General features: G+C 34.5%; 2 protein-coding genes across 12 annotated transcripts in view; both read right to left on the bottom strand.

Annotated features, from left to right (window-relative positions):
• LOC106870372 (uncharacterized) overlaps positions 1-14,432 on the bottom strand; it is a 216,422-nt gene that overhangs the window by 153,583 nt on the left and 48,407 nt on the right. The gene's annotated exons all lie outside the window — the stretch shown is intronic.
• Positions 7,384-9,248, bottom strand: LOC106877079 (SCAN domain-containing protein 3). The gene is made up of 3 exons (XM_014925867.1): positions 8,922-9,248; positions 8,262-8,799; positions 7,384-7,898 (listed from the first exon to the last, which is right to left on the bottom strand). The coding sequence occupies exons 1-3, from the start codon at positions 9,246-9,248 to the stop codon at positions 7,384-7,386; spliced, it is 1,380 nt and encodes a 459-aa protein (XP_014781353.1).

Here is a 14,432-nt window from a genome sequence, read left to right as displayed (position 1 = left end):
AAAAAAAAGAAGAAATGAATTAGAAAAAATGTCTAAAGCAAGTAATACATAGGATTAAGGTTTTGAATAGCAAAATACATTTTGTTCTACCACATACCAAATATAAAAGACAAAGTTTGAAAGAAGTCTTTGCTTGCCTCAACAAATTCACACTCACACACACTAAAATATGTGCACATAAATATACATGGGTGTATGCCTATATATGCATCTGTGCACATAAAGGAAAACAGATATATGCATTATGAAGAGATAAGTTTATTGTTATAGTAGGAACTGACTACAACACTGAACATTTGTATATATATAGACATGCATACACACACTTTCTGTGTGTGTGTGTATATATGCACATATACACACACAAACACATATATATATACAGACACACACACACACATATATATATGTATACATGTGTGAGTGTGTGTGTATGTGTATATATATATATATATATATATATATATATATATATATATAATAAAGAAAATGTCAACAAAAATAATTGCTTTCCAAATAGGCATGAAACCCCAAATTTATAGTGGTAAGGAAATGAGAATTTTGTTTGCCTTTTTTTTCTTGTAAATTCCTTTGCCAGAGTGTAATAACCCAAATAAAAGCAATTAAAGCTAGATTTGTTAATGATTTAACACTGCACTATAAGGATTCCTTTAAGAGGTACAAGACTGATTTTTTTTGCAGAGAAAATTTATAGGTGGGGGGGAATATATAGAGACCCATCTGTAATTTAGAAAGAAAAAAAAACAGAAAAACGATAGCTCTTTAGGATGAGCTGGGCCACTCCTAAACTTACCTCTCATTCAACCACTATCAACTCAAGCAAAATCACTTCACTCAACTCTAGAACCAGGCAAGACACAACAAGTAACAATTTATTGATATGCTTGAGAAACAAGATTGTTTTTAGGGATATTACATATTTAATCGTTTCCCAACATGTTAGTTTTAATAAATTTAAGTTTTCCTTCTTAATGTGCATGTGCAGATACATTGTTTTGTATTCTTATGAAAATATTCAATTTATTCCTTGTCAAATTGACTGATATTTTGTTTTTAAGAAGGAAAAAAAAAAGGTAATTAAAAAAGTGATTCGATTCCTGATATATGGTTGTTATAAAAATGATAGTGCAGTACAGTTTAAACAATAGCTATATGCTTTCTTGCTTGTATAATTTTCCAAACTTTAGTTACCATCTGGTCAACTAATAAGAATAATTCTTTCTACTATAGGCACTAGGCCCGAAATTCTAAGAGAGTTAATTTTATCAACCACAGTGCTGCCTGAAAAGATGTAAGGTAAAGTTGACTGCAGTAGGACTTGAACTCAGAATGTAAAGAGCTAGAAGAAATACCACTAGACATTCTATCCAGCTTGTTGTCTTAAAAGTATTAGGTGTCTTTCTTAAATCCTTTCAGCCTTGTCCACCACACTACCTCTTTCACCATAGCCACTAGACAGAGGTGGGTGGTGGGGTAATATCCTCACAATGGATTTGGCCAATTATCAGATTTGTCCCACATGCAATAACAGCCGTTAAACGTAACTCCACAAGTCAACAATACTTGGATACTGCAGAAGTGCAGGTAGAATGGTTTCATCACTCTGCATGCATTTCAAACCTGACCCCACATGGATGGGAAGCAAGCTTCTCAACCACACAGCTATGCCTGTGCCTAGATATAAATTAATATTAATTGCAATTTGTATGTTCAAGGAAAAATGACAATTGAAGTAACATAATCACAATACTTCATATTATTCAGGACAAAAGACCAACAGGGTACATTTAAATTAATCAGTAATAAATTGTAATGAATTTTTGTAATGACAACATCTATGACAGTAAAGCTTTACATATGGATATTAATAGCTAAATCATTTTGAATACGACATATTTTTAGAGTGGATAATGTATCTGTGCAAAATTGAGAGTGAACAAAAACATACTTTCAGGAACTGGACAGAATCTTTCAGCTAAGCATGCATCTCACAATAAGATTAGCAGAATGATAATTCTTTTAGTAGTAGAAATTCTGCTCCCAAGAACAAAGGATGTGTAATTGTGTAATCTGCTGTGGCTAGTAAATCTGTAAGCTACAATGGTCTGTAACATTAGTTGAAGCTGTAGTGACTTGTAACAGTAAACTGTGCAGCTATTAGTATTTTCCATCTTCATGAAACTTGTTGAAGATAGTTAAGTCCACACAAGGGAAACAAAAAAGGTGTTGTAGTATCACTGGTTTGCATTGCATGGCTGTTCTATATAGCTGATGATAAAAGAACCTGAATGGCACTTGCTTTACTGCAAAGAATCAAATTGACTCTTTCTTATACAATGTTATGCATAAAGTATAGTCCATTGTCTGGGTCAATCCATTTGTATAATCTTGACTTTCATAACAGTAACGGAGTAGTCTATTCAATGAAAGACAAAAGGAAGTTTGAATCAGTGTTTCAAAATGCTACCAACAAACATTTTATAAAGAAAACACTCTTTTTGTAGTTGTATGCCGGTGGCACGTAAAAGCACCCACTACACTCTCAGAGTGGTTGGCGTTAGGAAGGGCATATAGCTGTAGAAACTCTGCCAGATCAGATTGGAGCCTGGTGCAGCCATCCGGTTCACCAGTCCTCAGTCAAATCGTCCAACCCATGCTAGCATGGAAAGCAGACGTTAAACGATGATGATGATGATGATGATGATATATCTTATTTTTTTAGCGCTTTACACATTTGCCACACAAGTAAATTGGCTGATACAATACCACTGCCAACCCCAGTCACTAGTGTATGAGTGTGTTGTTAGTATTAAACAAACTGCAAAGTCAAATATGTCAGTACAAGTTTGTATCATTAGTAAATCTTGAATGCAGTTTTCCCTTTTTAACATGAGAGATTCGCTACACATAGAAAAGATGGGGAGAGAAAGACAGGTGCCAGATTGGTATATGTATGATTCACTACATATGTAGGATTGAGATAGGTAAAATCAGACTGGATTGTTCTTCTTTAATTACCATACATACTTATAAATAATAAAAAAAAAAACTGGTCTAAAAAAACATATGACATATCTATCAAACCTTAGTCTAGGATTGAAATTCACAGTACAAGTGTACGTGCGTGCACACACATGTGATTGACTATGTAGAACAAATTGGACAAGTCATTACTCAGTTTATATGAAAATCAGTGTTGCAAACAAACATACATTGAACGCATGTGAAAACAAAAATTACTACTTTGGCAGTTAATCGTGCTTGCAAGGGTCAGATGGAATTTGATAAGGCAGATTTTCTACAGCCAGATACCCTTCCTGCTGCATTTACACATGAGGCTACAAACAGTATTTATGTAAAGCACACAATTTACATTCAGGTCAAAGACTAAAACCAAAATATTATTAACATGAAGTGAGTGTGACTTTACTATTGAAACTTATTTAAAAGTATATATATATATATATATATATATATATATATATATATATATATATATGGCAGTTCACCACACTCAAATTCCACCTGCAATTTTTCCTTTTTGTCCCTCTCCAGAGTTTACGAAATAAGATTGAAGGTTGACTGCATTGACCATTACTCCTTGTCAATAAAAATAAGCCACAGTCTAATTAACAACACACACAAAGTACTTCTCAACTATATGGTTTCAGGTTCAGGCACACTGCATAGCAACCTTATTACAGCCTCGTGTCTTACAGTGTCTTATTACAGCCTCGTGCCAACCAAAGACTTGTGAGGGGATTTGTATTTTATAGACAGAAATTGAAAAAAAGCCTATTTTGCATGTCTTTTCGTTTTGGCATCATGTCATAGCTGTAAGCATCAATGTCACACAAGCAGTGTTGTTTGTAATCTTCCATGAAAACATGCTCAGCTGGGGAAAATCTGCCTCAATGAATTCCGTCTGATCCATGCAAGCATAAAAAACTGAGCATAAAAATGATGATGACAATGATGATGAAAAGAATATTAGAAGCATAAACACAATGTTTATAGCTTGTTACTTTGCAGCATTAATTGGGTTCCCTTGTCAACTGATTTCTAATATCACATATCAGAATCCAAAAATATTATACTTTGATTAAAAGGAAAAGTAATGTAATGTGTTAAGTTTTTCCTGATTGGGGTTAACGACTTTCTAAAATATTAAAGCAACATTTGAATAATTATCAAAATACTGATGCATCCCAAAGCAGACATTTTGGCTACAATATATTTGTCGGTGTCTGCACACATTAAAAAAACAAAGTGCATTGCTCTATAACCAATTGGTTTAATGCATACAGTAAGGGACAATTAGATGCAGGCAGGAAATGATATAAAAATCTTGTTTAGCCTAAGGGTTGGGCAGTTCTAATTAACAAGTTAACTTTCATTGGAAGATAAAAGCAAAACTCCTTGGAAAGTTACCTGCAATAGGTTAGTGCCATTCATACACACACACACACACACACACAACAACAACAACAACAACAAAGAGGGAGGAAGGGAGAGAGATTTGTGCAACTACTAATCAGCATAGTGGAGGCACAATGGTCCAGTGGTTAGGGCAGCGGACTCGCGGTCATAGGATCGCGGTTTCGATTCCCAGACCAGGCGTTGTGAGTGTTTATTGAGCGAAAACACCTAAAGATCCACGAGGCTCAGGCAGGGGATGGTGGCAAACCCTGCTGTACTCTTCCACCACAACTTTCTCTCACTCTTACTTTCTGTTTCTGTTGTGCCTGTAATTCAAAGGGTCAGCCTTGTCACACTGTGTCACGCTGAATATCTCCGAGAACTACGTTAAGGGTACACGTGTCTGTGGAGTGCTCAGCCACTTGCACGTTAATTTTACGAGCAGGCTGTTCCGTTGATCGGATCAACTGGAACCTTCGACGTTGTAAGCAACGGAGTGCCAACAACAATCAGCATAAGAACATTATTTAAGAATACACTATTTTGTTATCTATTACCCACATCTTTTATTGAAATAAATATTAACAATATGTTTTTGGATTTTTCTTTACCTATGATCTTCAACATTAACATTATCACCATTTTAATGTCCACTTTAACATGCTTTCCTACAAAGAATATACATAAGATTATCATTGCGTTCTTTTCGATTCTTCGCTTCATTTTTCTTAAAGATCTAGGGGAAATCTTGCGTGGTGCACCGGATCTTATTCTGTTTTCAACAGTTCCCGATTTTTTATATCTTTGAATAAATGAAGATATGGTAGAAAATGGAATACAAAGGGTCTCTGATATTTTCCTGTAACTTTTACCTGCTTTCCACTGTTCAATAATTAAGTTTTTCACTGAATTTGTGAGTTCTTTACTTTTCGCCATTATTACGACACTACTTTATGTTGTCTCAGTGCTGAATGAAGAAGCTAGCGTTTTGACACTTAAAAATGACTACTGATAAGATTATTGAAACAAATGAGAAAGTTCTAGAAAAAAAAAATTATTTTAACAGTATTTTGTGGCATAGAAATTCATAAATTTATTCTGTACGAATACTTTTTTCACCCCTAAATATTTATAATTGTATATAAATTCATTAGTTACTATAATTTATTAGTTTCTTTTGCATATTCTTAGTTTATGCATGTGTATGCAAATATAGTATTGGTATATCTCATTTATGTTCATTAGAAATTAAATAAATAAAGAATTTTGACATGTACGAATATTTATTTCCCCCCACTGTATATATACACACACACATATTATATATATATATATATATATATATATATATATATATATATATATATATAGATATCATTCTTTTATTTGTTTGTCATTTGACTGCAGCCATGCTGGAGCACTGCCTTTAGTTGAACAAATCAAAACCCAAAACTTATTCTTTTAAAGCCTAGTACTTATTCTATCAATCTCTTTTGCCGAACTGCTAAGTCACAGATGCAAACATACCAACATCGGTTGTCAAGCGATGGTGGGGAGATAAACTCAGACAAACACACACACATTTATATATATATATATATATATATATATATATATATATATGATGGGCTTCTTTCAGTTTCCATCTACCAGATCCACTCACAAGGCCTTGGTTGGCCCGAGGCTGTAGTAGAAGATACTTGCTCAAGGTGCCACGCAGTGGGACTGAACCCGGAACCATGTGGTTGGTAAGCAAGCTACTTAGCACACAACCACTCCTGTATACACACACACACACACACACTCACACTCGAGGCAAAATCCTCTACTCTTTCAGTAGATACTATAGGGGAATAACATCCACTTTACACACTTATTTGATCTTCTAAAACTAACAACTAAATCTCTGTCAAATAATACCTACTATCTTACCAAAGGAAGGGCTCATTAGACAATGTAGTCCTACATACACTATTAAGTATAGTACACCCAACCACTACTCATGAACAAGTAAGGCTTGGTTACAATTATACTTTCACTAATCGCTTTAATTGTTTGCGTTAATTGCAAACATAGCCATCCTGTGAGACACCCTACACCTCATTTTTGATCCTGTGGAACATACAGGATGTGAGAGCTAGAGAAGAGATCTGCAACATCACACTGATGGTGCTCACTACAGCTGAGCAGACTGGAACAAATATGAAATGAAGGACACAATATGCTGCTTAGTCCAGGAATTGAACTTGTGATCTTATGAAGACTGTAACCACTAGCCCACATGCATTACAGGTGGAATACTTCTGCTCATAGGATTACTGAATTAGGGCTAAGCTGGAGCTAAAACATCAGTTCTATTAATAGGAAAGTGGAGTAGAATGTTTCACATCTCTTTTATATATGACTGGTGATGAAGGGGCTTTGTTTAGCAAAACAACTTGTTCTGGATACACTATCAACTCTTCCTTTGTATACAGTTGGTGAGGAATGGGCTTTGGCAGGCTGACTTGCTGTGGATAAATTACTCAAGAATAAACTCTTTAGATGTGCTCCTATGACTCCGTGTATTTATTATAGTAGGAGGGATATGAAGATTGAAAAGAGGGCAGGCAAATTCTTGTAATTAATAAAATTAAAAGGGATTCTGACTTTATAAACATAATTTCCATGGGGAAGAGAGGTGCAAACTCTACTGTGTTCTCAATAATGAAGAGTGGGAAAGTGTCAACAAATTTTGTTAATATCTATCTTAAGGGGTCCTAGGATTTGTCACATCGATAACTACTGCTGTAGAGCAGTGGTTCCCAACTTTTTCCAGCCCAGGGACCATTACTTGAAAAATTTTCTAAGGACCACTTCTACTTTTACTTTATGCTGTTCTATTTTCACGTTAAAATACTTAATGAAAAGACAAAATAGTCTATTTACACTTTAAAATATATTTTAGTAAACAAAGATATCAAAATCATTTTTCATAAAGTTGTTCATTTTTTGTCCATTCAGGTAGTGACTACTAGCTTGATATTGCTGTTTCTGACACAAGATATCATAATCAATTTTAATGAATTCATTTAGTCTTAGTCTGATAGTTCCTCTGCTATTGACATCTAATTTATTTCTTTTTCTATTTAAAATATCTACAACAGCTGAAAATGCAGATTCCACCATCCATGTGGTAGGGAAAAAAATGATGTTTGCTTCTACATATCGAAAAATATTTGGGTGTGATTCCTTTATCGATATATAGGCAAAGACACCTTCTTTTTCAACTCTTCTTCTCAGTTTCATATTATCTTTCAAATCCAACATTTCAGCCAATGCAAAATTTTCATCTCCTAGCTCATAATTTTCTAGGTCTACAAACCAGAGTGGATAATCCATCTTTAATAAATCATTGTATCTTCTCTCAAAGTCTACATGAAGACCTTCAAGATGGGCAATGCATGCAGCAATGCATTCTGATGTAGGAACAGTGGTATTAAAATTTTGAAATGATACCAAATTTTTTTTTAAACTGTTTTTTCCAAAATTTTAATTTCCCCATATACCTTTTTATTTTCTGAGAACAGGTGACCAAATCTGATTTTCTACCTTGCAGGTCTAAGTTAAACAGATTCACTGTTTTAAAAATATCACTCAAATAGAATATTTTTCAGTTCTATATTTAAGAGATGAGGAATTATGTACATTATTTACATTTGACGGATATTTGTCCTCATCTTGTTTGTTGTAGAATATTTTTGATTTAAACTCAGAAAGTCTTTCCAAAATTTTCTTAGCTGTATCAGCTTGCTTCTTGGAGTTGTAATGAGTCACCTGACTCTTGAACATAAGAAAGTTGATTAATGGTTCCCACAAATTCACTAGTCTTTCAAGCCTCAGGCCTTTTGACAACCATCTTACTTCTGTGCGAAGCAATAGGGTTTTAAAATCTTCATCTTCACAGAATTGCATAAAAAATCTATTATTCACTGAGTTTGATTTGACAAAGTTGTTTGCATGTATGGCAGTGTTGAGTGCTTCTTCCATGTGTCCTCCAATATTCTTAGCAACCAAATGCTGTCTGTGGATAATGCAATGTATATAAAAGATGTAAGGCGCAACTGATTTCATTCTAGAAACAAAGCCTTTCACTTTTCCAGTTGTGGCTGCAACTCCATCTGATGCAATGTCGATCAAGCTAGTCAATGGAATATTTTTATCATTAAAATATTGCATTATATCATTGGATATATCTTCTCCATTAGTAGTTTCAGACAAACTTTTAATGAGTAACATTTCTTCCTTTATATCATCTTCATGGACGAATCTGACATAGACCAGAAGGATAGCTTGGTTACGAATTGTGTTATCATCAACCTGGATAGAAAAATTTGTCTTTTGGAGAATTTCCACAATCTTCTCCTCAACAAAATTAGACATTTCATCCTGTCTTCTTGTAATTGAGTTATCAGAGTAGATGCAACATCTTTTCCCAGAACCTCATTTGCACAAGCTATCATAGCAGGCTTCACAAGTTTCTCACCATAAATCTGAGGTGCTGCAACCTTGGCAATAATTTCAGAGACCAAATAACTTGGTTTGAGTGTCTTTGCTTTTTCAGTATTTATCTTCTTTACAAAGTCAGGTAGTTTGATTGGTTGTATTTTCTTTTTATTCTCAAAATATTCCCTACCATTACCAACAGATAATGGATGCCTTAATTTCTGGTGCTGTTCCAGCTTAACTTTCTTCGTGGAATGATTTGTCATGAAGGCATCACATTCAAGACACATAGGTTTTGAGTCTACAGATACAAAACCAAACATGATAAAATCTTCTTGTAGTTCCTCAGTTTTGCCATTTTAGCAGTTGATTCAGACATTATTACAACTGATCTTTAAAAAAAATATAAAAATAATAGATACTTTATTTCTATAAATTAAAAGTATCAAATTTATTATGAAACTGTTGTGATTGTAAAATTTAAATTATGTAATTCTTGATTGTAATATATTACTGATTATATATTATACATTATTGATTCTTATGGAATAATTATTGAATTTTGTTTTCTTATCATTATTCTGTCTTCATATAAATTATTATTAACTAACAGTGTCTTCATTATCGAACAATATTGTGTAGATCTGAAATGACTTAATTTTTTTATGGCTACGAATTCTCTAGGGACTACTAGAAATTCTCTGGGGACCACCGGTGGGCCTCTGGGACCATGTTGGGAATTACTGCTGTAGAGCATCGGGAAAATGCTTTGCAGTATTTCTTCCGGTTCTTTAAATTCTCAGTTCAAATCCCAGTTGATGCCATCGATCTCAATCAAACCCCTCCCTTCATAATTGCTGGCTTTGTACCTAAATGAGAAACTAATACTTAAGGCATTTAGTTTTAAATGGAGAATAATCTTAATTATATCACCGTGTTTGAATAGTTCCTTCTCAAATTGTAAATGAAAATATAACGTACATAAATACCAACAAGATTTCTGGTGGTATAATAAGAAACTACTATAATGTATTTTTGATATTTGATAATTATTTCAATTATCCGGAGTAGTAATTAACAAACAAAAGGAGAGAGGGGGGGGGGGAACAGACCCCAATAAACATTAGTTAACAAAATTCACATCATTTCTTAACTAAAGACAGTTTTGCTTAGGTGATCTGGTCAACAAGTCAATCACAAGACCATATCTCATTTAGGGATATATACTATTTCTATTATTATATAATGTATAGCAAGGTTGTTTAAAAACAGAGAAATGAGATATTTCCAATATTTGGGTGTTTCTTAGGTGTTGATTTCGTATATGATGGCAGTTCATTGCTCAAGTGTGAGATAACGTTGTTACAAAATAGTCAGAGAAAGGATTTCATTGACAGATCACATTTAAGATATTGAGGATCAGTCACGCACGCACACTCACACACACAGTGTGTGTGTGTGTGAGTGAAAGAGAGAGAGATTAAAGTTGTGTTGAATGTATGGCAGTTAAAAAAGAAACGGTAGAGACGGACTATATGTAATCTGAACCTTTCCCTCCCTTATTTATTAATTTTTTTTACGGAATCCCAGGTTTTAGGCTATGGAGATTCCGATTCTGAAAAATTTCAATTCCCCCCCCCCCACCAAGCAGGCTATTTACATGCTAGAAATAACAGCCAAATCTCACAAAACTAGTGTTAGGGTTAGGGTTAGGGTTAGGGTCAGGGTCAGGGTTAGGGTTAGGGTCAGGGTTACGGTCAGGGTTAGGGTTAGGGTTTGAGTTAGGGTTAGGTTTACCCTGTGGATCTATATAAAAACCGGGGTGGGGGGGAATCGAAATTTTGAAAATTTCTTTCAGAATCGGAATCTCCATAGCCTAAAACGTGGGATTCTGTAAAAAAAACAAAAGTAATAAGTGGGGAAAGGTTCAGATTACATATAGTCCATCTGGACCAAAGAAACGTTACAGGATAGGTACAAACGTAACCCCATCTGTATGTTATATGTGAACGACAAAACAAACTCTGGTGTACACATCTTACACAAGCTGTGTTCTACAAGTTAAATTTGTCACGTGCATAAACAGAGCAAAGTCAATAAAAAACAAAAATAAAGATTTAGTATAGCAAACGTCTAAGGCCGAATAACATGCATAACGCAGATTAGTTAATAAAGCTTTAGATAAGGGGGAAGGTAGTTGGTGGGACGAAGCAAAACAATGCGGTCTTATGTACTCTGAACATGCCTGGCATGCTAGAGTCATGCTGCTAGTAGTAAGTAGACTGATGCTTAAATTTCCACTAGCTGAGAGCCTCATGGGAATTCTTATTTGAAAACAAACATCCCAAAGTAGTGATGATTTTGTATATAGAAGTGGATGTTTAACCTTTTCTCTTATGTGGTCCTTGTCATGTTTAATTAGTCCACTAAGAGCTACAGGGTATGAAATAAATCATCATAGCTAATAGCGTTCTATAATGATATAACGAACAGAAAAGATAACATATTACACTACTTATATATACGTAATTTTCTTTTTCATCTGAAATAATATAGAAGAAGAAGAAAAAAAAAAAAGGAAATCACACACACAAAAAAAATGTTTCATTATCGTCAATAACTGCAACTTTTTTAATGTCATTTTTCTCTATATGCCCAAAACAGTTTTTTTTTTTTAAATGGGATTATATTAATTGAATTGTCTAGAAAACTCGGTTAAAAAGATCAGAATGTCTTATCTATTGAAATTGCAAAAATGTACTATTCCTTTTTTACCTCTGAAACTAGCATTCATAAAAAGACATATAAATATATACATATATATAATATGTATATGTATATATGTGCGTGTGTGTATATATATATATATATATATATATATATATATATATAGAGAGAGAGAGAGAGAGAGAGAGAGAGAGAGAGAGAGAGAGAGGGAGAGAGAGAGAGAGGGAGGGAGAGAGAGAGAGAGAGAGAGAGAGAGAGAGAGAGAGAGAGAGAGAGAGAGATAGTTGTTAAAAAACAGAAATCATGTTGATTTAGCTTGCTTAAATCAACTATTACAACACAGTGACTTCCCTACTATGGGACATGCAGTTAAGAAGATTTATAGAGAAATGCACAGAACTTATAATTGCTTGATAATTAGTATTTATTTGTGCAAAGATTCAACCAACTGTTTCTCCAGCTGTGATCTCAATTCACTGCATCTGTTTCCCTATTAAATTAAAAGCAACACTGTCGTTAGTATACTGCTTGCTCTCTTCTACATTCACACAAGATGTGTGCGCACACACACACATACACACACACACACAAACCTTCAAGGGAGCATCTACATGGCCTCACTCCCTGCTAGAAATAAGAGTAAATCTCCTTTCTATCACAACAAAGTATTTTTTTGTTTTCCTTTCTTTTTAGAACACATTAGATCAAAAATTGACAAAAGGACTAAACAAAAACACAAAAGCTGCTAAAACTCTACAAAGAATTTAAAGCTAGGAATGGGGAAACAGCACCAGTCACCACCACTAAGCAAAAACAAAACAAAAAAAAGAAAAAAAAAAGAAAAAGGAAAATTTCAGTTCTGTCAAATTTCCACAGCAGTCTGACATTTTCAAATGACCAGAAGATAAGAAAAATTGCTTGAAAACAGATAATGGGTAAGGGATTAGGAGCAATGAAAGTAGCTCCATTTAACTGAAGCTAATAAACTTTAATGAAGCTCATTAAATTCACTTTAGACAGAATGTCAAGCCTCATGTAAACCGTTTTATAAAAGAAGGTTAATAAGGTGTCAAACAGAAATAAAAACCTTACTTAGACATGTGCATGTGTGTATTGGCAAACTAAGCAAATAAAGGTACAAGACTACAATTGTATGTGTGTGGGTGTGTGAGTGTTTGTGTGCACGTGCATGTATGTGTGTGTGCACGTGTGTGTGTGTGTATGTGTGTGAGTCCAAATCTCTTGTATGCATTCTCTTATATATTTGTGGGTAGAACACTTATCACTACATGCCTCACTTTACCTAACAGTTACAAATATTTATCATATCTCCTACTAACATTCTTAGACTTGAAGCCTGCCTGAAAAAGGTAAAGGCAATGTGAAACCACTTAACTGTATCCTTCCTTTCCCACCCCTAGAAAATGCAACAAACTAACAACCAAAATGATCTCTAAGGTACTATTATAGAATGCCGGACAAAATGCATTGTGGTATTGAAGTGTATATCCCTTTACAATCTGGGTTCAAATCCAGTCAAAGTGGGTCAATAAAATAGAATATCAGCCAAGTACTGGACAGAGCAGAATCTGTTGCTTCAACCCTATTCAACAGCAAAAAAAAAAAAAAAAAAGTGGCCTTTAAGCCTGAATCAGAAATCAATAGAAGAAATGGTAGACCACTGGAGAAAATGCATAGTTGTTTTAGTTACACCCTTCTGTTTTCTGAATTAATATCTCACCAAAATTAGTTATTTTCATTCTAGAGTCAATAAATTAAGTACTAGTTAAGTACTGGAGAAAGGGACGACAGAATACCCCTTTGTTTGATTTGTAGCTTTGTGTCTTAAGTAATTAATGTTTATTCTTGTTCAATCCTGGCTGTGCAGACATATGTTCCAGTAATGACCATCTTGTTTTCCTTAATTTTTTTTTCAAACCTAGTGTATCTAGGACAATATCCAATGTGCCCATTTCTAAAACATTAGGGTGTGATTTGAAGGAAATTTGGTTGTGTGACTGTGTAGCTGCTTCTTCTCTTGCAACTAGGCTAGAAATCTCTAGAGTACCTAGTAAAATAAATTGTGAAGATGTATTGAGTCATATGTAAATAAAAAAAACTTTTCTTTAATCGAAATTTCCTTCTCAGACAAAGATGACAACCACCTAATGGCAACTGTTAGAGTTACTCAAAAGGAGATAATATCAAAAAATTAAGAATTAATCTTAATGGGTTCAGCCATACTGTGGAGCACTGTGGGCAAGCATCCTCTACTATAGCTCTGGGTTAATAAATTAAGTACTACTGGAGTACTGGGGTTGATGTAATCAACTAGCCCCCACCCCACTCACCAAAATTTTCAGGCCGTGTGCCTATAGCAGAAATGATTATATAACATTATAATAAATGGCTTTGTGTGTGTGTGTGTGTGTGTGTGTGTGTGTGTGTGTGTGTGTGTGTGTGTGTGCATATATATATATATATATATATATATATATATATATCATCATCATCATCATCATCATCGTTTAACGTCCGCTTTCCATGCTAGCATGGGTTGGACGATTTGACTGAGGACTGGTGAAACCGGATGGCAACACCAGGCTCCAGTCTGATTTGGCAGAGTTTCTACAGCTGGATGCCCTTCCTAACGCCAACCACTCAGAGAGTGTAGTGGGTGCTTTTACGTGTCACCCGCACGAAAACGGCCACGCTCGAAATGGTGTCTTTTATGTGCCACCCGCACAAGCCAGTCCAGGGGCACTGGCAACGATCTCGCT

Source organism: Octopus bimaculoides, chromosome 1 (assembly GCF_046866305.1).
Source record: "Octopus bimaculoides isolate indiv1 chromosome 1, ASM4686630v1, whole genome shotgun sequence".
NCBI lineage: Eukaryota > Metazoa > Mollusca > Cephalopoda > Octopoda > Octopodidae > Octopus > Octopus bimaculoides.
Note: the sequence above shows the minus strand (reverse complement) of the source record. Positions and strands in the feature narration are given on the sequence as shown.

What these genes read in the sequence shown, in the direction of transcription:
- LOC106877079 (XM_014925867.1), bottom strand. Translation starts at nt 9,248, where the DNA reads ATGTTTGGTTTTGTATCTGTAGACTCAAAACCTATGTGTCTTGAATGT. An exon ending in TGATAGCTTGTGCAAATGAG is followed by an intron (nt 8,800 to 8,921) that starts GTTCTGGGAAAA and finishes TTTTCTATCCAG; the next exon opens with GTTGATGATAACACAATTCG. An exon ending in CAACTTTCTTATGTTCAAGA is followed by an intron (nt 7,899 to 8,261) that starts GTCAGGTGACTC and finishes TTCCTACATCAG; the next exon opens with AATGCATTGCTGCATGCATT.